This window comes from Schistocerca piceifrons, chromosome 9, assembly GCF_021461385.2.
Source record: "Schistocerca piceifrons isolate TAMUIC-IGC-003096 chromosome 9, iqSchPice1.1, whole genome shotgun sequence".
NCBI classification, from domain to species: Eukaryota; Metazoa; Arthropoda; class Insecta; order Orthoptera; family Acrididae; genus Schistocerca; species Schistocerca piceifrons.
Window position 1 is genome coordinate 138,876,569 of NC_060146.1, and position 25,944 is coordinate 138,902,512.

At 40.6% G+C, this 25,944-nt stretch overlaps 1 protein-coding gene and 1 pseudogene across 7 annotated transcripts in view; one reads left to right on the top strand and one right to left on the bottom strand.

The window, feature by feature from the left end:
- Positions 1-25,944, bottom strand: part of LOC124717375 (zinc finger protein 501-like) — a 442,600-nt gene that overhangs the window by 181,983 nt on the left and 234,673 nt on the right. Inside the window, exon 8 of one of the 7 annotated variants that reach the window (XM_047244218.1) lies at positions 7,875-8,596. The exons of the other annotated variants lie outside the window; for them this stretch is intronic. Within the exon in view, the coding sequence (XP_047100174.1) occupies positions 7,875-8,596 (722 nt within the window). The remainder of the gene's footprint in view (positions 1-7,874; positions 8,597-25,944) is intronic. 7 annotated transcript variants of the gene reach the window in all.
- On the top strand, positions 14,155-14,271 carry LOC124717627 (annotated as a pseudogene).

A 25,944-nucleotide genomic window follows, 5' to 3' on the forward strand; every position in this document is an offset into this window, starting at 1 on the left:
TTACTATGTACTGTGACCTTTCTGACAGGAAATCACGAATCCAGTCGCACAACTGAGACAATACACCATATGCATGTAATATGATTAAATGTTGCTAACGAGGAACAGTGGCAAAAGCCTTACGGAAAGCTCAAAATATGGAATCAAGTTGACGTTCCTGTTGACAAGACTCATTACTTCGTGAGAATAAAGAACTAGTTGTGTTTCACAAGAATGATAATTTCTGAATCCGTTGTATGTTCAATATACCATTTTCTTCGACGTAATTCATAATGTTCGAACACACTATGTGTTTCAAGATACTACTGCAAATTGACGTCAGTGACATTGGTCTCGAATTCATAGGATTACTCCTATTTTCTTTTTCTTTCTTGGGTATTGGTGTGAACTGTACAGCTTTCCAGTCTTTGGAAACATCTTTCTATAAGGACCGGATGTATATGGTTCCTAAGTATGGAGGTACAGTGTCAGCATATGCTGAAAGAAATCTGTCTGGTATACAATGTGGACAGAAAGACTTACCTTTATTAAGACATTTAAGCTGCTTCGCTACATGGAGGCTATCTTCTTCTAAGCTACTCATCTAGGCAGCTATTCTTGATTCGAATTCTGGAATATTCACTTCATCATATTTGGGGGAGGAATTTCGGAAAACTGTGTTTAATCACCCCGCTTTAGTGTGTGATTGGTAATATTACCATTGGCATCAAACAGTGAAGGTTTTGATTGCCTTGCCACTGTTGTACCTTACATATGACCACTCTGGGTTTTCTGCCAGATTTCAAGACAAAGTTTCATCATGGAAGCTATTACAACCATCCTGCAATCAAGTCTAGTTTCAGTAAAACATCGCCAACGTTGAGGATTTTCTATTATTGCTTTTTTCGTTGCTTCTGAAACAGCGTTCTGAGCTGTTTTGTGTAACATGGGGGATTAGTACCATCTTTTATCAATTTATACGGTATAAATCTTTCATTTACCGATGATACTATTTCTTCAAATTTAAGCCACATCTAGTCTACACTTACATAGTTTGGAAGAAGGGGAGATTGTCTCTTAAGAAGGCGTCACGCGAACTTTTATCTGCTTTCTTGAAGAGATTTATTCTGTGTTTATTTTTTGTGGCTTTGGATGTTACGGCATTCATTCTCTGAGCAAATACCTTGCGGGCACTGATACTTGCATCCATCTTGATGCTCCGTATTTGGTCAGGATTATTTGTTGTTAAGAGGTGAAGTATGGTTTCGCAACCATTCACACCTCGCCTGGGCTACTAAACTAACTTTTCAAAATCATCGACGTCAAACAGAATCTCTGAGTCGGGTGACACCAGATTGGGGGGTGGGGGGGATGGGGGGTGGGGGAGGGGGTGGGAAGGTCGGTCGGTAGAAGGAAACAAATACTACTTTACTCCTATTGTTAAGTATAAGCCCTACACAATCTAACTCACAGACTTGAATTTCACTACAATATAAACTACGTCTAACAGTAACAAACACTCCCCCACCCACTACGGTCGCAGGTTCGAATCCTGCCTCGGGCATGGATGTGTATGATGTCCTTAGGTTAGTTAGGTTTAAGTAGTTCTAAGTTCTAGGGGACTGATGACCTCAGAAGTTAAGTCCCATTGTGCTCAGAGCCATTTGAACCATTTTCGAACTCCCCCACCAACGGTATTTAACCTATCCTTTCTGAACATTAACTGCGGCAGTCATAGCAGTGAACTGATTGGGAGATACATGGGACATGCCGGACCTGCTTCCCTTGGATCGCCACATTGCCCCCCTCACCCCCCCCCCCTTTCAAGTGATGTCTATTGTGAAAAGATTAAAGCTGTGTGACTGAAACCAGGATCACCTGCAGATGTGAAGAAAGGGCCACCAACAAAATGATTATATCTAAAGTGCTAAAAGTAAATGAAAACAAGTCGTTTCTTGTCAGAGCTCGTTATAACTCACAAACGAAACAGTATACTGTGATGCACTGCAGCAGAAATAGAAGCTGCCTCCCAAATGTCGAGTTCTACAACCGAGTTCTACACAGCGTTAAAAAACCATTTGTCCGACAAAATAAAGACTTAAATTCTGAATCTAGTCTTCCAAAACTGCTTCAACAAACATGAACATAATGTAGTGTGATAGTTTTAACACTGACACTTGGATAAATTACACACAAGGTAACAAGTCGGTGCAGAACTGGAATCCATTCAAGTACCTGAACAGATGAAATGACACGTAAAACGAGAGCTCACTCAATTCTAAATTTAGATTGGACGATAGAGTAGTTTATAATCGATTCTCGACACAATAAAGTGTGACAAGTCACTACAAAATTCTACAGAAAACCTCAGACCTATTTCACTGGCTTGAGTATCGTGTACAGTCATGGATCATAATGACGACGTTTGTGCTAATTCAAAAACATCGATACATCAAAAAAAAAGTTTCCTTACATACCAATCACATGAAACCCAATGCACTCTGTCCACTCTTGAGATTCACAGTGCAGTCGATAGCGGGGTTCAGGTTGATGGTGTGGTTGATGACTTCAATACATCCTTTGGTAATGTTCTGCAGTTGCCAGTAAAGAAAATACTTATCCTCATATGCAGAATACTGGCATGTACATGTAACTGGTTTCAAGAATGTCTAGCAAAAAAAAAAAACCTGAATTTTCATTAACTGAAAGGCCTCTCCGAAAGCGAAAACAATGTCAGGGCTACCTCAAACTAGGGTGACTGGAGAATACTATACACGACATACATCAGGGACAGGGGACATATGAGAATACTATACACGACATACATCAGGGACAGGGGACATACTTTATGACTGCAGCAACAGGATGCTGTTCTCAAACGATTCATGTTTGTATAGGGAGAAAAAAAATTGTTGGAAACTTGAATGTAAATGCAGTGAAACTTGCAGATCATCAGTGACCGGTGCAAAGTTGCCTGTTGACTCTCAATGCAAATACGATACAATGTAATGACAGCCTGTCACAAGCGTAAAGTACCAAACAACATCTAACGCATGAGTTTTAAGATGGAATAGGCCATGGGGAAAAGCAGAGAATGCAGTACAGCATCACAGAGAGTCTCACACTCAAAATTCAGATGTGTCACTAACGATACACACAAAGATTGAAGTTACTTCCTCCAATTTTTATCTGTACATAACGACCATCAATGTACAGTTAGCAAGTTCAGCTCATTGAGCTTGTATAAGCTTGATAAAGCTATGTGAGTCTTTATCATCTCTAATGATGTGTCCAGCATTAGGAAATGAAAAGTCAGCCACACAAACGTGCCTTGGTCCACGACTTATTGCCCCAAAAACAATTCATCATTGACGCAAATACTGCCCATGAAAGCCTATATGTAGACAGTCTTTCTTTCCATCTACTATCTCAATTGCTTTTAACTGTGAGATATCCTCACATCTGCATGGTATAGGTCAAAGGCCTCACATAATTACTTCATCAAACCCGGTTCCACTCAAAAGCTGTTTAAATTTGCCAAGTATGTTTACTACAATAACATAACTGTATGAAAACATGAGGCTTCTGTCTCATTCCATTATTTTACAGCACCTAATCAATGAACCTCATGACACACTACAAGTGATCCAAAGTTTGTAAATATTTAAAAATTACAGCTGTCCACCTGTCTTCTAAAGTTGTTGTTGGATGGGGATTGCCGTGAATGACTGCAGATCAGGGGCAGCCAAGAATTCAGCTCACAAGCCACACCCTGGCATGGCACGAGTGCCATGGTGCTCAGCTTTGCTGCACGTTTCCCCCACTGGGACGGCACTCTGCGAAAGTGTGTAGGGGGGGGGGAGGGGCAAACTATGTAGACACTGCTTTTAAATAGCAGTGCAGTCACACTGCATACGACTTGGTTTTACAGTTCATATTTCTCAATTATTTGTGACACACTGAAGATGTAATATAACTTTTACATGGTACAAAATGTCAGCATATGGAAAGATACGGACTATTTCTTCTCCTCTCTCTCTCTCTCTCACACACACACACACACACACACACACACACACAAACACAAACACACACGTCAAATGAAACATTTATCATGTTTGACACCTGTTTGTGGAGAAAGCAATATATAAAATTATGGGCAGTCTTCGCATACAAGGATTCCTGTTCAAAACCAGAATTATCTTGCAGACCAGCCAGTTACATTTGCACATGCAACAGGGTGCTTTTCAAATGAAACAAGATCGAAAACCAATGTAAGACTGAAAGTGTACTCAAAACTGTTGCAAAACTATCCTTGTAATTCTTTCAAGTCCACAATAAATCATCCAAACTTTTTTTTATCGTCAATGAGTTTAGGGAACTGTACTGTATTTGTCAGAATGTGTCTCTTCTATAATGCGATTCTCTTTTAAAATGCATCCAAATCAATAATAAGATCTTTCTCACGTTGTAGACTATGTGCAGTTATGTCACTTAAAATGCGACATCTGCAGTCCACTTCAGATGTCCTAACTTTAGTTCATGCACTACATGTTTCTTCACAAAATTAACAACAGCGAGTTTTAAATCGAAAAATTGTTCCGGCACACCCCTTGACTTAACCAATGTACCCTGTACTGTTTATTCAATTCCATCGAAAACTGTTGCAACTGACAGTAGCATAATGCGTATAATTTCAGAAATTTTACTATTCATACCATCAATTTCAAGTGCTGCATGCCTGGGAAATTAGCGAGAAGTACCTTTTGACGTACAGAACAACGAATCCCATCCACTGATGGTTGCAAGTCTTTGCTTTAAATTGAATTCTTTCTTCATGGTATTGTAAAGTCGTTTCACGGAAAATTTGCCGTTCCTGTTGCTCATGCGACTGCACAATAGACATTGAGGATTCTCATTCATTTTTAAATACTTGTGATGACAGATCGCTAGAGTACTTCCTTTTGTACAATGAAAGCTCTGGACTTGTGAAAGTCTCTCATACAACAAACAGTGAAGGATAAATAGCGCAGAAGCCACGATTCTGCAGAACTGAAGAGAGATGCTGACTGAAAAATGCCACACTGCAGCAGTAAATGAAACGTTGCTCTGCACCGAATACTTCCTCTAGGAAGGCCCGAGCAAAGCTGACACAGCCCTACCCTTGACCCACACGTGTCCCACTCACATTGCTGGCATGAAGTTGGCACATCCTTCTGTAACTGAATGCCGTGACAGATAGCTGCATACACAACTTTTTTACAGTGGCTCCGTAGGATATACATCTAATGGGTTGAGGTCCAGAGACCATGTGTGACATGCAACTGGACCACCTTGTCTGATTGACTGACAGGGATATACGCTGAGATATGAAGACTACAAAACTGCAGTTATTAACACACAGTTTATTACAAAATGTGTTATGAGTTACACACTACTTAGTTTCATCAGAAAATCCTCCGTAATATTCCTTGAATGGCATAGCAATACTCTAGAATAAGAAATAATGATAGGGATATGGTATAGAAATGCTCTAGAGTATGAAAGAATGTTTTCTTGGGGGGGGGGGGGGGGGGTCACTGTCAAAACTTCTACAAAGCCAAAATTAAGATTGAAAATCGATATGTAGTAAGAATTGCGTTCTGCAGGACCTGTCAGGTTAAAAAATTATGAAAACAACACAATATATGATCATGCCAATGATGATGTGATTTGTGAAACATGTACGAGGTAACTGCACGAAATGCACATACAATGCTACAATCTACAGCTTTCAAGTAATTTTTTTTCGATATACATGGCCTCACTTGCAGATAAACACAAAAATTGTAGTCAATTTGTATTTAATAATAAATGTGCAATAGATTTTGACTGTAACTAATTTAATGATATCTGCAACAGTGCCATGCCAAAGTTCAGCACTGCAATCTCAATTTATCCCTCTCAGAGCAGCACAATTCGTTAAAAACCACCACAGGAATCCTTTCGATGTCAGGCATTTAACAACGTAATTGTTTTATTATTTACATGTTAATTATTACTTTAAAAGTGACAGCATCTTCACCCAATACTTGTAGGTATTATAAATGATGATCTCTTACTCGTTTGTCCAATATGCGATGTAGAATAAAAATTAGCACTTTTTTCCAAAATTTAATTATGTGCACAGCAAGCATGAAGTTTCATTTGTACAGACGTTTTGGTCATGCTGAAACGTAAAACGCCTGATGCTGATGCCTTATTCCAGGTGTGCCTGGTATAATGAGTTTTGATGAATTTCTTTCATTTTTTGAGATTTCCTTTTTTTTTAGCATTATATGTGAAAGGCACATGTTATAACTATTGCACAAGGAAGATAAACTGTCAGCCAGATATATCGAAACATACTGGATGTATTTGGATATTTTTGAGCAGTCTGGTATTTCAAAACTGAGTTAGTAGTAACCATGAGTAATATCATAGAGTATCTCATGACAATATTAACAGAAACGAGTTTTCAGGACAATATTTAAACACACACACACACACACACACACACACACACACACACACACACACAGAGGCTTTTTTGTTAACAATTTTATAATATATTACCCTGCCCATATATAAAATATATGGTTCAAAAACAATCAACACAATTACCTATCAGTAGCTGATCACTGTGAAAATTAAAGGTGAACCACCATTCTAATACATAATGTAGTCTTTTTGAATACTAAAATATATAGTAGTACATTTATGTAAAACCTTTTCCACACTGATCTCTCTATCACCTAAAACGAGAAGCGGAATTCTTATTTCAAAACGTAAGCACAATTTCGGGAATCAATTGCAGTGATAATCATAACTTCCCATCAATACCCGGCACCGAAACTTTCAATGGAGGATATGGTCCGGTGTCATTGCAACAGATGAGTTAACACCACATTTTCAATCAGATCGAAAGGAAAGACAATGGAAAAACTCAAGTTATGTTTTTCTTTTGTGTCATTACATGTACATATCTGCAATTGTGGTAGAACTGAAATCACTATGCCGAAGTAGCACAGCACAATGCTTCACTAGCGAAATCAAAGTGGTGCAGCTTACACATAAAGTAGAGATGGGCTGCGAATATGCACATACAAAAAACGACCCATTAAATATGTAATCTTATCTTTTAAATGTGGCAACGAAAAATTTTTCAACACCTTACATGACCCTAATTGACAAACAGACGTATGAACCGTGGTAGACGTGAGATTTCAAATGTATTTTAAGCCACTTCTCCTCAACTTCTTAGAGCACATTCATATCCCTAGCAGCAATCACAACACTGCACTCACAAGTGAATTTTTAGGCAGGTGTCATGAGTCATGTGTGCAAAAGTAACAACTTTCTAGTCTATGAATCTCTAAGGAGCCGGCCGCTATGGCCGAGCAGTTCTAGGCGCTTCAGTCCAGAACCGCGCGACTGCTATGGTTGCAGGTTCGAATCCTGCATCAGGCATGGATGTGTGTGATGTCCTTAGGTCAGTTAGGTTTAAGGAGTTCTAAGTTCTAGGGAACTGATGACCTCAGATGTTAAGTCCCATACTGCACAGAGCCATTTGAACCATTTTTGAATCTCTAAGGAAATATATCACAAGCACACAGGAGTTCCCTCCAGTTAAGAACTAGGTGGTTTCCTGAGATGATCTAATTGAGAATTTCTTGCAACAAATGTTGCAACAGTATTGTATTTTATCAATGTACAGCTGCAAATATTCCCCCTCAGGTTCCTGATATTCCTGCACCTCTTACGACACACATTACATCTATAGGGCCTTCAGAAGTGTGCAGCAGCAAATGCTGCTTCTGGTGACAACCTCATTCACAGGTCTTGCTCCAGATCCCTGAGGCTTTACGAGCGCTCACCAGTGTGCAACAGTGAATGCTTCTTCAGGTGAGTACTTTGGTTGAATGTCTTCTTGCAAATACCACAGATGTAGGAGCGTTCACCAGTGTGCAGATGCGAATGACGTTTCAGTGCCTCACTTTCCACGAATGTCTTGTTGCAAACGTGACAGGCGTACGGGCGTTCGCCAGTGTGCAACCGAGAATGTTTCTTCAGGTGACTATTTTTCTTGAATGTTTTGTCGCAAACGCCACAGATGTACGGGCGTTCAGCAGTGTGGAACCGCAAATGCTGTTTCAGGTCACTATTTTGCCTGAATGTCTTGTTGCAAATGTCGCAGATGTATGGGCGTTCACCAGTGTGCAGATTCAAATGCCGCTTAAGTGCCCCACTTTCCTTGAATGACTTATTGCAAACGCCACAACTGTATGGGCGTTCACCAGTATGCACACGGAAATGCCTATTCAAACTGCCACTCGTTGCGAATGTTTTGTGACACACGCTGCACGACCGCACAAGTTCACGTTTGTCCGCAGGTGCGTGTCCCATCAGTTCCTGCAACAGTGGGAACGTCTTTTTGCGGAACCCATGTCTGTGCTGCAGACTCCTTGTACCAGTTTTATTCCCACAGCATGCTTCCGCCTTGGTTGTGCACTGTGTTCTGTTGCCTTTTACTGCAGCCATGGAAATGTTGGTAACCAAACCACCGCTGTCATCATTACTCTTGTCGTCCTCCATGCCTCTGCAGAAAAGCAGAGAAAACTGTAATAATGTATTGTCATATCAGTGCATCTTTGGAAATGAAAAATTATGTTAACAAATGCTAGGTAGCCAAATGTATCAAAAGATCCTCAAAACTAGGTTATAAATTGGGAGCACACTACCTTAATCAAGTTTAGGGCCCATAAGGTTGTAAATTTGTTACAGTGTTTCATAGAAATGAAATGTAGCAAAATAACAGGCAGTGGAAGTGCTGAAAAGTCAAACATTAGGAGTAGAAGAACTACCATTATCACTCCAATACTGTACGAAAATACCAGATAGGGACCGTAGAACTCTAATGCATACTATGTGAACTTCTACATCAATTCTGTACTTCGCTAGCCACCTATCATAAGTGGCAGCTACTAATCTTCAGACATTCCTTTTGTTGTAGCTCACGCACGTCTTACCTACCCTACCATCCACAGGTCACTGGTCACAAAAACTAATGGACGAATATTATAAATCACGCTACGCTAGCGAGGGAGTGGATAGAAATTTCTACAGAGCAATGGACTATGGAAAGTTAAGTTGCACTAAGAGAAACCTGTGTGAACCTTGCAGACGCCTAGAAAAAAGATATTTATGTCACAGTAAACAGTTAGAAAAAACTAATATATGGTTGAAAATCTGCACAGGTGTTCTTCTTAAAAAGTATTGACAGCTATAATGGCCTTCTGGTCCTAATTATCACTTTCAAATACTGATGGGCTGATACATTTATTCATACAGTATAGCCCATTAATTCGAATAAAATGTGATTATTAGTTATGTCAAATTGGACACATTTAATTATAGCCACCAATCTGTTCCAAGGAAATAGGTTACTACTTGATGCTACTACATTTTATGAAATCTGAACTAAACTGAAGCACATCTTTACTCGTAACTTCAGGAAGTATCTACCAAACTAATCACTACCAAATACTTAATAAATTTACAATGTAAATTGCAATCAAAGAATGATCACAGTTAAACATAAAGCTGTAATCTCCACTCCACGATGTTGGACATTACAAGTTCTAATCTGTGCTTCGAATATGTGCGATTCAAGTGTGCAAGATAGTCTCTCTAAACAAAATATTTTTAAAAAGTACTGGTAACTGGACCAGTATTTCAATTATTTCTTCATTTCTACAGTATACTAAACACATTTCAGTCTTTTAATAATTGCTTACTCTTTGAGGCAACTTGTGTTTACATATAACACTCAAATTGTGCACAATCAGAAGTTCCTGCCAGTACCTACATTCTGTGGAACATACTAATCTCTTTCCATTTCAACACATGACGAATGAGAATGAATTACTCCATTTCTAGTCTGAAAGATGCTTGTTTTCCATGTTACTTGATCCTTGGCTAATACATGAAATGTTGTACAGGAATTCTTGTCCATTGGATAAAGGTCTTGACAACGGAATTAGATATCTCATTGCAAACTTTATTCAATACTTGTTGACCTAGTGCGAATTTCCCTACTTCAAAATCCTTTTGATTTCAACAAAAAGTTTCTTTTTAATAATTCAGTTTACAGAACAAAGCTTTCCATTACATAAACTGGAACTAGCAGTTGAAACACTGGTAACATCGTATGTACCCTGTGTCATCCGCTTCTAAGTGCTTTACAAAGTACATATCTACACGTAGAAATGATGTTTTGCTACATTATTTTGATGGCCAAGACAGGCTATACAAAATTGCGGCTGAAAGCCTACACACCGGAGCTGTAACTGAGAGCTGAGGCAACCAGACTTGCCTTGGTGAAAGATGCAGCTGTGTCTGCCCAGTATTTAATCGTTTACTAAATATTAATGTAGATCTTCTCCTTGTCCTCTTAACATGGGATGCAAGGAAAAACATGGTGCACATGTCATATTCAGCATCTGCAGAAGGGGTCATGTCTGCTTTAATGTTATAAAAAAGCACTCTGTCTTCAGGCCACGAGTGGCCTACCGGGACCGTCTGACCGCCGTGTCATCCTCAGTGGAGGATGCGGATAGGAGGGGCTTGGGGCCAGCACACCGCTCTCCCGGTCGTTATGATGGTATTCTTGACCGAAGCCACTACTATTGAGTAGCTCCGCAATTGGCATCACGAGGCTGAGTGCACCCCGAAAAATGGCAACAGTGCATGGCGGCCTAGATGGTCGCTTTAATGTTATGAGAAAATTAACAGTCTTTTGTATGTATGGGTCCATGTCTGCTATGAATTTCTTGTGTGAAGTCTTTTCCTACTAAGTAATCTGTTGTTATATTTTCAAATAACCATGTTATTTCATAATTTAGCAATTAGCTAATTTGGCCCCAATGGAGATAATCAAGATACTTGTGATAAAAAGAACAATGCCAAAAGTTGTAGCTGCTACCAGACAAAACATTAAATTAAGGGGACCACACCCTGCCTATCTAACCCATGTTAATTTAGGCAAGTATTTGACCCATTTCTGAAAAATTATTTGATGCAGGGCCTTAATCTTTTTACTGTATGTTACATGATGCTAATAGAGTCAACTGTACTAAAATCTACTTTATCCATTTTATAGTTTTTAAGAAAGACTTTTTTTTAATTTATTAACAAAAATATTAAGTTTATCTGCTGAAAATATTTTTTTGGAACTTCCTAATGGGGGAATATTAATGAATGTAGTACCAGAGGTGGTTTTTTATATTATGCAGAGTCCCTGAAAATTTCATTCATTTATCTACTATACTTTCTGATATAATGGGGCATATGTATTGAAAATTTTAGTTTGTGGGAAACTGACTTTAAAGAAAAAAACTTTTGAAATTTGTTAGTTACAGTTAATTAAAACTGTTCTGCTGCATATGATGGCCCTTCTTTGGCCTCTAGCAGGTCTTCCACCTTCTTTTTCACCTTCCTGGATGTTAGTCTTGCTTTTTTGGCCATATTAGATGCAGACCTGTCTGCATCGGCTATCCTCATTTTATCGCAATGTTGCAGCCCAGTAATCATATTTTCACCCGGATTAATTCCTAGCTTTATCAGTACCCAACACTTTCTAATATTAACACAACTGAATGTAATAACAGCATCATGAACTCCTAGTTTCATTGTATGCATGCCTACAAATTCAGTTTTTGGAAGGCAGTTCCAAATTACGCTGTTGACAAATTCATTTGAGTCTTGTGTCTGCCCATGCAAACATTTCCATAGAAGGTCAGGATGAGCCACGTCTCTGAAAATAGGTTTAATTGCTGTAATAATAGCAGCAGGAAGAGAATGCTGGTGAGAATAAGATTCTCCAGTTGCCTGAGCCCTATTGTATATGCAACACGAATTTTCTCCTGATGGACACAATCCATGACATGGCTTATCATCGGTAAGGACTTATGGAAGAATATGGGCCAAACATCTCTCTTCATTGGCTCCAGATTTTTTTTATTTTTCCCAATTACCTGCCCAAAGTACAACTGCAAGTTTTCTATTTCAGTTTTAGTTAACTGACCCTGTCTGTTCAACAATTTTCCATTTTCTAATTTTTTTCCTCTCATATCAACAGTTAGTTTTCTCAGCCTTGTTCCCAAACGTTTCTGAACATGGCCAACATATTTTATTTTGCTAATAATGGCATCTCCATATGGCTTAGAGTTCACCACATTGTTGTATGCCTTACTGTCACCATCGCCCAAATATTTGGTGTAGCGTACAATGCTTGTTTCTACGGAGCAATGAAATATTTGTTGTACTCCATGAACTTCCATACCACCACTTGTTCCTCTAAAATTAGCCACACAGTTGTGTTCTTTACGTTAATTGACTTTACAACTTTTGCAATATTTAGACATTACCTCCACATCTAACACTTTACCGCTGTCTACACTCGTGGCAGTCACTACTCCATTAAGAGAAACATGTCCTCTTTTCTGCCAACTTCCATCAACTGCAACTGCAATATTCGAACATCCATCATTTTCTTACACTGCTTCCCTAGCAACCAGTTTTATGCTTTCCTCACTGACCTCACATACAGCTTTCTCTAATATTGCAGTTAGTTTTCCAAATTTATTTGGTTGTTGTTGTAAGTTCATCACTGAACAAAAGTTTTCTCCCTGCAGCCAGGCCCTTGCCAATGGATCGTAAGGCATAAACTAATCTAGTATTGATTTCATAAGGGCCACTTGCATCCGGTTTTCAAGAACTCATAAATGAAATCACAGCTGAGCATTTAGTGCAAATTAAATCCAAAGCAATTGCGAGGCCTTTTCTCCCACTGGCACTCTCACAGATTTTCACACTCTGTGACTCACCGCACTGTCCACATCAAACAAACTTAGAAATTACATCTGATAATATTCTCAAATTTATAATAATGTTACTGCACCCCTTGTCACAGTAAATTCGTTGTAACTCTCTTGAAATGGTGAGAGCTTCTTTGATGGTGCACTTGTTGAATTACAATTAGAAACATCGTTTCCAGGCGACATAACCTCTTGTACAGATAGCTTTCTAAACTCGTTTCCTCTAAATTGTCATTTCTTGAAAATGCCTTTACGTTTTGTCATCTTCAATAAACACAACAAAGCACACGTAAACAAGCACTGCAAATGTAAGTATAACAACTACTCGCAATCACACTTGAACAAAACTAACCGCGTGTTTGAAAGCGTCTTGTTTACAAACAGGAGCAACAAAAGAATACTGACCGTTGCATTCCAAGGATAGCCAACACGCTCAGGAGTAAAAAACAAAATCCCTAACGTGCAATGTAAGGGATATAAAGATCTAAAATATATGCAGAAAACTGGGTGACAGAAAAGTGGGTGTGGCACATGAACACGCGTGGTAAGGAAATGCTCTTTAAATGCTCGTAAAAAATTTTTTTCAGCAAAATCCTTTTCAGAGTACTTAAATAAACCTTAATCTATCGAAATATGGTGAAAACCGAAAATCGATTTTTATCAACCTGAACCATGGTGTGGTCCCCTTAAAACAGAAACATAAATATAACAAAAGTTTACGCAACTCTCTTACATCACAGTGAGAATTGTAATATACATAGCATGAAATCTTCGACACAGCTACGTTGTGGAAGCAACGAGGAATGGTGCCCCTGATACGGCTTTTGCAAACCCACGGTAGCTACAGTCACAACCTGCATGTACATCACTATTTAACGTAATTCACACTAAAAACGTAAAATACAATCATATGATATTATCTTCGAATGGCATAACAACTTACTATCTGGGACGTGAAACCCACTGTAGGTAACTGCATCATCTGCAACCGTCTGAGAATACTATTGATACTGATTGTCAGGACATTGATATATGAAGGGCAGTCAAATGAAATCCAAACAGCGGCTACAACGGGACCTTGAAATGGTTCCACTCGAAAACAATAACAACATCTGTTAAGAAATTTATCCCACTGGGAGATGAGACGATCAGTTCGTATTACATAGAACACAGTCGGCCGCAGATGGATCCACAACTGCATCCACTCTTGCACTTCCTCGTCCGACTGAAACGAGGTGAAAAGCACATGGTGAAATATCCAGACTGTACTAAGAATGTTGGCAACGGCCTTGCCGCAGTGGATACACCGGTTCCCGTGAGATCACCGAAGTTAAGCGCTGTCGGGCGTGGCCGGCACTTGGATGGGTGATCACCCAGCCGCCATGCGCTGTTGCCATTTATCGGGGTGCACTCAGCCTCGTGATGCCAATTGAGGAGCTACTTGACCGAATAGTAGCGGCTCCGGTCAAAGAAAACCATCATAACGACTGGGAGAGCGGTGTGCTGACCACATGCCCCTCCTATCCGCATCCTCAACTGAGGATGACACGGCGGTCGAATGGTCCCGATGGGCCACTTGTGGCCTGAAGACGGAGTGCACTAAGAATGTTGCAGTTTTTCCCAACCAAACAGCTGCAAAGTAGCTTCGCTGATAGGCATTGTAGGGGCGGCCGTTATCGTGCAACTTGATGATTCCATTCGACATCACACCTGGACGTTTTGATTTTATGGTGCGTTGCAGTTTCTGCAAAGTGCCTTCATAGTGCTGCGCATTGATTGTGGTTCCACATTCGAGGAAATCGATGAGCAGACGGCCCCTGCTGTCGAAAAAGGAGGTCATTATGACCTTAGCAGAAGTTGTATGAACAACTCTGGATTTCTTTGGCGGGGGGGATGTGGGATGTTATCCCCGTTGGCTTTGCCGTTTGTTGCACTTGGGGTCGAAATGGAGGTACCACGTTTCGCATCTGCGACAATATGAGACAGAAACGGATGCCCTTCCTCGTACTACTGCAGAAGATGCGCCAGACTTGATGCCATTCTGTATATCTTATGTCTCTCCATGGGGTGATATGGCACCCACTGCAAGCAAAATTTGCGGAAATGCAATTGGTCTTTGATGATGCCATGCATGGAGCAATGCAATGGCTAACGGCGCCGATCTGAACATGAATTTCACCCTCCAAAATTCGTTGGTCTTTCCATATAAGGCCATCAATCCGATCCATCACACCATCATATCAGGGGTAATGGCTCGATGGCCCTGTCTGGGGCATGGGACGTCTTGTGGTGATGTGTGCCCTTCCCAGAATCTCCTCTGCCACTCATGCACACACGTCAGGGACAGCCAACGTTCACCATACGTCCAGTAGGACGTGCAAATGTGAATTTCGCACACTCCAACACCCTTAGCCACCAGAAAACGAATCACACATCTCTTATCTTCTTTGGACGAACAGAGTAGACCAGTCCACAAAATACAGTCATAATACAACTGAATGCACCTGGGATGTGGCACTATGCCGTTCCCCTATCACAACAGTGACAATATCAATGTGGTGCCACCTTTTGGATGTACTGTGGATTATGTTGGGTGTTTAGTTTTCATTTGACTGTAGTCTATATGACATGGACAGCAAGGGTTGTAACACACTCTCCTGAAGCACAGCTGAAGTTAAGTGCACATCTGTTGTTGAGCCTCCATCGAAAATAATTCCTTCCTTCCAAAGAATCCTCAATACACTTCTCTATACTATGCCTGAAGTTACTTCTGCACCTGTTGATGACTCTCCATTTAAAAGTAACATGCTCCATAATTCTTAATAAGGAATCAATAATGCACTACCAACACCCATAAGATCGTATTTTCGTTTATAAACGTTGACGTTTTACCGAGGAAGTGTTTCTCTAAAGTTCAGAAGTACTGCATTAATCTCTCTTTACTCACGGGTTTGTTTTGAGCAACAGGTTTCAGGATGACATGTGCAATTTTCGCATGACCCACGTTTAGAAATCCATGCTGGTTGATATGAAGAAAATCATTCTGTTCGATAATCCGCACTATTTTACAACATATAGAGGAAAAAACAAAAAAAAATTGGACAGTTGTATTACGGATCACTTCTGCTACCCTTCTTGTAAATGGGTAAGACCTGTGCTTGCTTCCACATCAGGAATTTGTGGGTTATTGTCTTTTAAATAGGTCTGAAATCAACGACAAATTTTATACAGATTCTGATACAATTTACGTAAGGCCCTGGGACATTGTTTAATTTTAGCGGTTTCAATATTTCTTAAACAGCCTTTGCAGCGGCGCAATCACGATGTTCTGCCTACAGGAATGTCCACTCAACTAGCGGTGAACTTCTCCTTCTGCAGTCCAGTCCTCACGTCTCGCATGTTATAAAATGGGCAATGTTGCTCGGCTAGAGAAAGCTGTGGCGGAAACTAGACACACTACACGCCTCTACAGACTGTATCAAATTATTTTTAGTACCAACTTGGTGGAGTTATTAAAGGTTGATTAGTTTTTTAATGAAAATTTCGATATATTGCTACCTCTTTTACACAAAACACGATCAAATCCGTGATAATCAGAAAGTTACAGTTCCATCATTCTCACGCAATCACATTCACTCATACCTTCTGGTAATTAACCGAACCAGTTGATAGAAAGCTTACAAAACAATGCTCGCTCTAATATTATGTCATCGAATGTGCAGTTCTTAGACAAAGCTTGTATAAAATGGCACATTTAGTACATTTAGAAGTCACACTTCACAGATAAAAACCAGGATTTCCGGCGTTTGTCTTTATCATTCGTTGGCGATTTCTTTGCGGCGCTCCACGGTCAAAATTTAACTCGTAATTGCGCAAAATCTATTCAGAGCCCCTACTTCACACATCCCATCGTCATAGTGGCTGACCTCCGAACTGAACTCAGACTTCACAAATCAGTTCTTTAATTCATCAAATACGCGCAGACATCCAGTCTTCTAATTGTCTGAGAAACATTACACCACGTGATCTGTCAGTATAAACCCGCGCTAACACGCGTTTTTTCATTATGAACCAATCACAACATAATAGCTCAGACTAGCAATTTATTAAAAAAAACATATTTATAAAATCGACAAACATCAAAATATCTCCCTCTTTAAATAACTGAATTATCATAAAATGTTTCTTGTTTCGCCAGTACCATAAAATGACGAACTGCACTTTACAAATTTCCCATCAGCATATGATTCGCTCAAGCTGCCTACACACATTTCTCACGCTAACGTATACTCAGTTAATAAACATATCAACAATTCTTTATTATACTACTTCGTATTAATGGCTTCATCTACACCAGGGGCGGGCAAACGTTGCACGCGGCTCATGAGCGCACAGCGCTGCACGTGTGCTGCTCGCGTGCAATCGTCGAACGGAGCAGTGGCGACAGCCGGCAGGTTGCCGCAGTGTAGTTCCAGGCTAAGCTGCGGACGTTGAAGCGAAGCGATCACTACGTAGTGAATTTCAGTAACCGGAAAATGCAGAGTGAATCAAGGAAACGGAGAATTGGAGATTTGCTATCTTTTAAAAAGGAATGGGTGAATAATTTTTTCTCCGTGCAAAAACGTGAAAATTGGAAATGTATAATATGTGACAGTATTCTCGCTGGTCAGCGGAAGTTTAATATTGAACGCCATTATAATAAATTTCAGTATGTTGCCGTTCTTAGTGCAATAAAAGAGGAATTTCTCAAGCGATTTAGGGATATATCTTACTTATCCCAAGGTTTTGAATAGTTCTCGAGACAATCTACTGTTTCTGTAGATGATATTCATACCAGTTTGCAGATGGAATTAATAGGTCTACAGCGTAATTCTCGTCTGAGAGACAGGTTCCTTTTGGCAAGACGTGTGATATATTTTTATCACGACTTTCCACAGCAAGTTTCCTCGTCTCCATCGTGAAGCAGCGAAGATAATGTCAATGTTTGGCTCGACATACGTTTGTGAGAGATTTTTTTCTGTTATGAAAATTAGTAAGTCTCGGTTAAGAGCAAACATCAGTAATGAAAATTTGCGTAACTGTTTGCGTTTGTCTGTATGTAGAAATTTTGTTCCAGACATTAAACGTATTGTAAACTCCACCTGTGATAAATAAAACGTATCGTAGGTAATAGGTACTCTTTCAAACGATGATTACTTTCAAGCACTCCTACTACCCTTATTCCTTCATTCAATAAAGCAGGTCAGGAAACAAAACGCATTACAGAGGAAGAAGCGGAGAGACGGTATGGTGGGGATGGGAGATAAGCGGGTGGCCAGCTTGCCCCTGTGTGCACGCAGAACACCTGGCAACTGCACACGTGCATGTGCACCGCACACGTGCAGAATTCCTGCCCGCCCCTGATCTACACCAACACACAAATACGAATATTCACAGAAGATACAGTTCTGTTCCCAAAATATACCGCTTTGACTGTTCCTGATTTTATTGCCCATAAGATGCTGACACCTGTCAGCCACAGCTGTCACTATTAGGAACTACTGCTGGATCGGAATGCAAATCTGTCACGCTAGAATCATGACTCATTGTCTGTAGGAAGCCCCTGACTATCATGAATTGATACATACTGGGTGACAAAAGTCAACGAGTACCTTCCAATATCGTGTCGGACTCCTTTTGTCCGGTGCAGTGCAGCAACTCGACGTGTAAGTCCCCTGCAGAAATATTGAGCCATGCTACCTCTACTGCGAAAGTGTGGTCGGGGTAGAATTTTATGCACCAGCTGACGTTATGTTCCATAAATATTCGATGGGGTTCAAGTCGGGCGATCCGCGAGGCCAAATCATTCGCTAGAACTGTACAGAATGTTCTACAAACCAAACGTGAACAACTGTCGCCTCGTGACATGGCGCATTGTCATCCATAAAAATTCCATCGTTGTTTGGGAACATGACGTCCATGAATGGCTGCAAATGGTCTCCCAGTAGCTGAACATCCAGAGGAATCAGTCCACTCCATGCCAACACAGACCACACCGTTACGGAGCCACTTCCAGCTTGCACAGTACCTTGTTGAAAACTTGGGTCCATGGTTTCCTGGGGTCTGCGCAACACTTGAATCCTACCATCACCTCTAACCACCTGAAACAGGGGCTCGACTGACCAGTCGCCTAGGGTCCAACCGACATGGTCACGATCACAGGAGGGGCAATGCGGGCGATGCCGTGTTGTTAGCAAATGCACTCACGTCGGTCGTCTGCTATAACGCCAAATTCGCCGAACGAACACGTTCCTCGTACGTCCCACATTGATTTCTGCGGTTATTTTACGCAGTGTTGGTTGTCTGGTGCCACTGACACCTCTACGCAAACGCCGCTGCTCTCGACCGTTCAGTGGAGGCCGTTGGCCACTGCGTTGTCCGTGATGAGGCGTAATCCCTCTAATGTGGTTTTCTCTGCTCATTCTTGACACTTTGGATAGTAGAATATAGAATTTCTTACGATTTCCGAAATGGAATGTCCCATGCGTCTAGCTCAAGCTATCATTCCGCGTTAGTTCCCGTTATGCGGCCATAATCACGTCGCAAAGTTTTTCACATGAATCATCTGCGTACAAGTGACAGCTCCGCGAATGCACTGCCTTTTTATACCTTGTGTACACGTTACTACCGTCATCTGTATGCATGCAAATTTCTATCTCATGACTTTTGTCATCACATCGGTGTAGGTGTGACGTAAAGGCACTACGACTCGCCTTGACACTAGCGGATATACCATTCATTTCTGCCGTAATGTGAGAAATAAACCGCCTCTACCCACAGAACTTTCTATGTAAAAGAACATCTGAGAATGGTTCGCCCTACTACCCCCAGTTTCATTCCCGATGTTTTTTAGCACAGTCTTTAAAAAGACTGTACGGCATGGACAGCCCCTTCCATCATAAATCATTCTACTAGACATATATTAATGCACATATTAATTCACATTTGTGCCAGAGTTCCTCTACACGCTACTACACAGACATAAATGTTTCGAGTTCCTCCGCGATATGAGACAGCATTGCCTATTTACCTATTTTTCTGAAAATATCTATCTTTCTACTTGTTCCAGTTAGCTTTTGTACTTTGGCAATCATTACTGCGACAACCACCTCAAGGACATTGATACGAATTTCAATCACGTCAGACCGCCAACTGATGAAATATGTTTCTGTTCGAAATAACCTTCTGAGTTATCTGTTCCACGTTGCTTTCAAAGAAGAAATTTAGTATTACATGATAGGATCCCTAGCTACACTTGCCATTTACAAAATGACACTGCCCTCTGGTTGTTGACGATAGAAGTCTTCTCAAATGACGTCATGACTACGAGATACACGTATTATGGTGTCAAAGTTTGCTCCAAAGTTACATCTAGGGTGATCCAAATCGATATATGGTGTACCAACTACTTACATTATTAGAATTGTGTTAACACTTCTCTCCCTCGATAACTTATTTAAACGATTTTGATTAGCTTGATTCGTGTTAATAATACCTTCTTAAAGGTTTCAACTAAAATTAGTGTAAAATAACTCACCAATATAAAGCCTGTTGAATGTTTGATGTGTCAGTTGCTACTAAAGGAGTTAGAAATTTTCGTGTAACATACCGAAGCATTTCTTTTAATTCACTGATTTTCTGGACGTGCCGGCCGGAGTGGCCGTGCGGTTCTAGGCGCTACAGTCTGGAGCCGAGCGACCGCTACGGTCGCAGGTTCGAATCCTGCCTCGGGCATGGATGTGTGTGATGTCCTTAGGTTAGTTAGGTTTAAGTAGTTCTAAGTTCTAGGCTACTAATGACCTCAGAAGTTAAGTCGCATAGTGCTCAGAGCCATTTGAACCATTTCTGGACGTGCCCATACAACCATCTCAATAACGTAAGGATAACAAAACAGCCAGTCCCTGAGCAAAGAAAATCTATGACCCGACCGGGAATTGAACCCAGACCCCATCGGTTAGCAATTCACCGCTCTGGCCACGCAGTTACCGAGGTGGACTGCCTAGGAATTTGCAAAAGTTATTACATTACGTTATGGATAGAGAAATGTTTTGCACAATACGTTTGCTCAACTATATCATAGAACAGCTCCGAGGTGTGGAACAGTTAGCCGGCCGATGTGGCCGAGCGGTTCTAAGCGCGTCAGTCTGGAACCGTGCGACCGCTACGGTCGCAGGTTCGAATCCTGCCTCGGACATGGATGTGTGTGATGTCCTTAGGTTAGTTAGGTTTAAGTAGTTCTAAGTTCTAGGGGACTGATGACCTCAGATGTTAAGTCCCATAGTGCTCAGAGCCATTTGAACCATTTGTGGAACATTTATAAAATTTCACAATAGCTGTTTGGAAAAGTATTCAACAGACTTTTCAGATTTTAATTGTGAACAGCTGCGTGGTGTCAGAACTTAGTTTATTCTTGGACAAATTCATGGATCAATCTGTGGCTGCACTCACTGTATTAAATACGAGGTGCGGCTAGAAAAAAACCGGACTGATGCTGGAAAAAACATTTATTTACAATTATTTACAATTTCATGTTATCTCCTTCAATGTACTCTCCTCCTCGGTCTCTACACCGCTCCATACGAATTTTCCACTGTTCAAAGCAATGCTGCAGATCATTTTCGGTAAGTCCATACATTACTTCCGTCGCTTTTTCTTTTACTGCTTCAACAGTCCCAAATCTAGTTCCTTTCAAAGCTGACTTGACTTTAGGGAAAAGAAAAAAAGTCACAGGGGGCCAAATCAGGTGAGTAGGGTGGATGATCTAAGATGGGAATGTTGTGTTTTGCCAAAAACGTCTTCACTGACAACGCACTGTGAGCTGGGGCATTGTCTTGGTGAAGGATCCATGACTTTTTTCTCCACAAATCGTTCCGTTTTCTCCGTACTCGCTCACGTAGGGTAGCCAGGACGCTAATGTAGTAATGCTGATTCACTGTTTGTCCCTCTGGTACCCAATCAATGTGCACAATCCCTTTGATGTCAAAAAAAAAAACAATCATCATTGCCTTGAATTTCGATTTTGACATTCGTGCTTTTTTTGTCGTGGAGAACCAGGAGTTTTCCAATGCATCGATTGGCGTTTAGTTTCGGGATCGTAAGTAAAAAACCACGATTCATCGCAAGTAATAACATTTTGTAAGAAGGTGGGATCACTTTCAATGTTTTCCAGGATGTCAGAACAAATCATTCTTCGGCGTTCCTTCTGTTCAATTGTGAGACACTTTGGAACCATTTTTGAACACACTTTGTTCATGTTGAAACTTTCATGAAGAATCTGCCTAACACTTTCCTTGTCAACTCCTGTTAACTCAGACACTGCTCTGATTGTTAAACGGCGATCTTGTCGAACAAGTTTACCGATTTTTTCAATGTTTGCATCAGTTTTTGCTGACAATGGTCTGCCAGTGCGAGTGTCTTCACTGGTGTCTTCGCGGCCATCTTTAAATCGTTTAAACCACTCAAACACTTGTGTTCGCGATAAACAATCATCGCCGTACACTTGTTGTAACATTACAAACGTTTCACTTGCAGATTTTCCTAGTTTGAAACAAAATTTGATGTTAACACGCTGTTCTTTCTGTACACTCAACATTTTCCGACGCACAGACAAAACATCAACTACTTAAAACAGACGCCACGGGCAGATTGAGTGCAGGAGGCAGATGAAACTCGAGCAATAGGCGGAGCGAGAGTCACGTGACAGGCCACGCGACTTCCAGCCTTATTGCATTCGTTTTATTGTTTCACCAGTACTAGTCCGGTTTTTTTCTAGCCACACCTAGTAAAGTGAGAAACAAATAATTTTACCTGTATCCATCCATACTGTATTAAGGTGATATTTATTTCTAAATCTACAAACAGGGGGTGGACAAAAATATAGGAACACCACATACACAAACGATCACCATGTGGTGTACGAAAATCTTTGCCATTCAAAACAGCTTCCACTTGTCTCGAAATGGATAAACATAGGCACTGTGTGGTTTTCAGGGGAACCTTGTAACATTCTTCCGGAAAGGTAGCCGCAAGTTAAGATAACAATGATGGAGGTGGATAGTGATCATGCACCCTTCTCTCCAAAGTAGAAGGCGCAATAATACTGACATCTGGTGAAAGTGTGGCCAGAGGAGATGCGATAATCCATCCCTGAGACCACAAAACGAGTCCTGACGATTCTGTCGTTTTGGAACTCAGGATTACCATTGGGGAAAAACACACTGTACCATAGGATGGACCTCATCAGCCAAAATGCTCATGTAATTCTTGATACTTATGCGACATTGCAGAGTAGCCATAGGGCCCATGGAATACCATGATATGGCTGCCCACATCATCACCAAACCTCCACCATGTTTTGCTTTTGGGATGTAAACTTGGCCGGAAGTTGGAAAGAGTGTGCAACAAGTCTCATGCGACCAAATGAGTTTCTTCATTGCGCCATAGCCCCGGTTTTCTGGCTACGCCACCACGTTTTCCTGCTACGAACACTTCGACTGCTGATAAGTGGTTTTGGAATTCCCTGCTTCTGCAGCTCCCTTCATGTTGTATTGACGCTGACAGGTTCACGAGTGCGACATTCAGCAACGCAGCGACTTTTGCAGCTGCCGTCCTCTTATTTGTTGTCATAAGCCTCTTCGATGGCCACTGTGACGTTACCTATGGAATACCGTGAGTAGAATCTCTAACCAGAATCCCATACAAGCAAACCAATTGCCTGTGGTTGCTCGTCTTTAGGTAAATGGGCTATGTACGGCTCTGCTTAAAAAGAAGGTTCTGAGAGACGAGGCACATGTCTGCTTTTATGCCCAGTCGCTAACTCGATGCAATTCTGCAGTGAGATAGTCAATGCATTGAGGACTGTCATGCCAAGGGGCCCGGGTTCGATTCCCAGGTGGGTTGGAGATTTTCTCCACTCAGCGACTGGGTGTTGTGGTATCATCATCATCATCATCATCATCTATCCCCATCGACGCGCAAGTCACCGAAGTGGCGTCAACTCAAAAGGCTCACACCAGGCAACCAGTCTACGCGATGGGAGGCCCTAGCCACACAACATTTCCATAGAATTGCGAATTTATAAAATAAAGAGAAACATTAAATAAAAATAAATGAATAATTAATAAAAGGTTTCTATACTAGTATTTGAAATTGTTATAGATGACGCCAAAGAATTCCGGTGAATAATGATTATTCATGATAGAATTTCTAAAACAAATGGTAAGTGGCCTGATGATAACCAGTTATAATATAGACAGAAAGATAATCTCATAAAATCCAATAAAGTTCCATTTAGAGATAGCATCATGAGAATGGTAGCAAAATCCCCACGCTAAATAATTATAAAAGATGTGTGAAAAAATAAGTTCATTTCGTGATCAAAATGCACGAAATATTCGCCAGCTCAAAATAGTTCAGATTTCAGCATGACAATTTACACGCTAACACGTGAGAGATAACGAGTGCGAACTCACTCTGTATAGTCTCAGTTCTGTAAGCAATCGGAAAAGTTAAAGTTCTGCAATGGAACGCACTGACACCCTTCAAAAGTTAAGGTATTCTAGCGGCTGTGTAGTCCGCGCAAAATGCCGTGGCCAGTAGTTGCACAGTCGTAAGGGCACGTGTGGGGAGAGTGGTAGTGGTGGGGGTTACACGTAGCTGATGTAGGAGAAATGCCGAGCGCTGGAGGGGCAGTGCCTTTCTCAACTGAAATCTACGATCACTTTTTTTTTTTAATATTAAGTGGAGCCTCTCCACGCCCACACTTGCATGGTCACCATTCAAGGAGATCTGTCACCACTGCTTTGATCAGAATCTAAAAAGAATTCCGCTGAAAATGCAGCGATGTATATCTGCTTGGTTTGTTAACCATTTGTAACATTCAGAGAAACGTCATGAGTGGCGAATTTTGAGTAAGACTAACACATTTCTCTTGTTGCCATGTTAAGATGTGCTGCTTCTGTAAAACACAGTAGAGTTTACACAGTGTCACCTCTCTAACCTGCTGCGCACATGCAAATGCGAGAGAATTCTGGAACAGTTGTTTATTAACGATCGTGGGGCATCAAACAGGCCGACTTGGAGCAGGAGAGGCACCAAAAGACATTTTAATTTCCACTGTTTATACTTCTGCAAATAAATTCATAAAACTTTATTAGCATGACCAGGAAGGATTCATCAGGATTTACACTCATAGTAGTGGAAGTTCAAAAACATAACAAAATAATTTTTTAACATGTGAAATTTCATCATTTTCTCGCTTACTATTGGCTGCATTTATTGCTATAGGTACACTTTTCTTCATAAATAAGATAGATTCTTCGATGAATTTTGCACAGTATACAAACCATACTTACACGTGTATGAAACTCTACAATTTTCCAAATCTACATGAAAAAACTGTGGTGAAAATTGAGATAATTAACTACAAAATCTGATTTTTTTCTAAATATGGAAGTTCAATGCAGTCAGTAGTAAGTGAAAAAATGGTGAAATTTCACATGTGAAAAAATTATTGATATGTTTTTTAATATACACTGCTACGAGTGTGAATCCTGAATCCTACCTGGTCGTGCTGACAAATTTTTACGAATTTCTTTGTAAAAGTATAGACAGTGGAAATTAAAATGTCCTGTGGTGCCTCTCCTGCTCAAAGTCGACCCGTTTCAGTTCCTACCACTATCGATGGCCCCTAAAAATTACATTCTTTCATCGAAAAAGTCTGTATTTAGTGGATTATCACGGTAGATAAAGGTTTTGCATAGTAATCATATGGTAAAATACTCTCCTCTTTATGTGCTATCATTTGCAAAATCTCATTTCGATACGTCAAACCGTTTATGAAATATGACGAATGTTATGGATATTTCATTTTGGATTCATCACTGGCGCGGCGCGATCGCAAATGAGTGTGCTACATCAGACCAATTTTCTCGACATTGGTTCCACCCAAGTCTACGGAAAAATTCGATATGTTAGCTAAATTTCATAGGCAGCCACATATTACGTAATTTGCTCCAAAACCAAAATCATA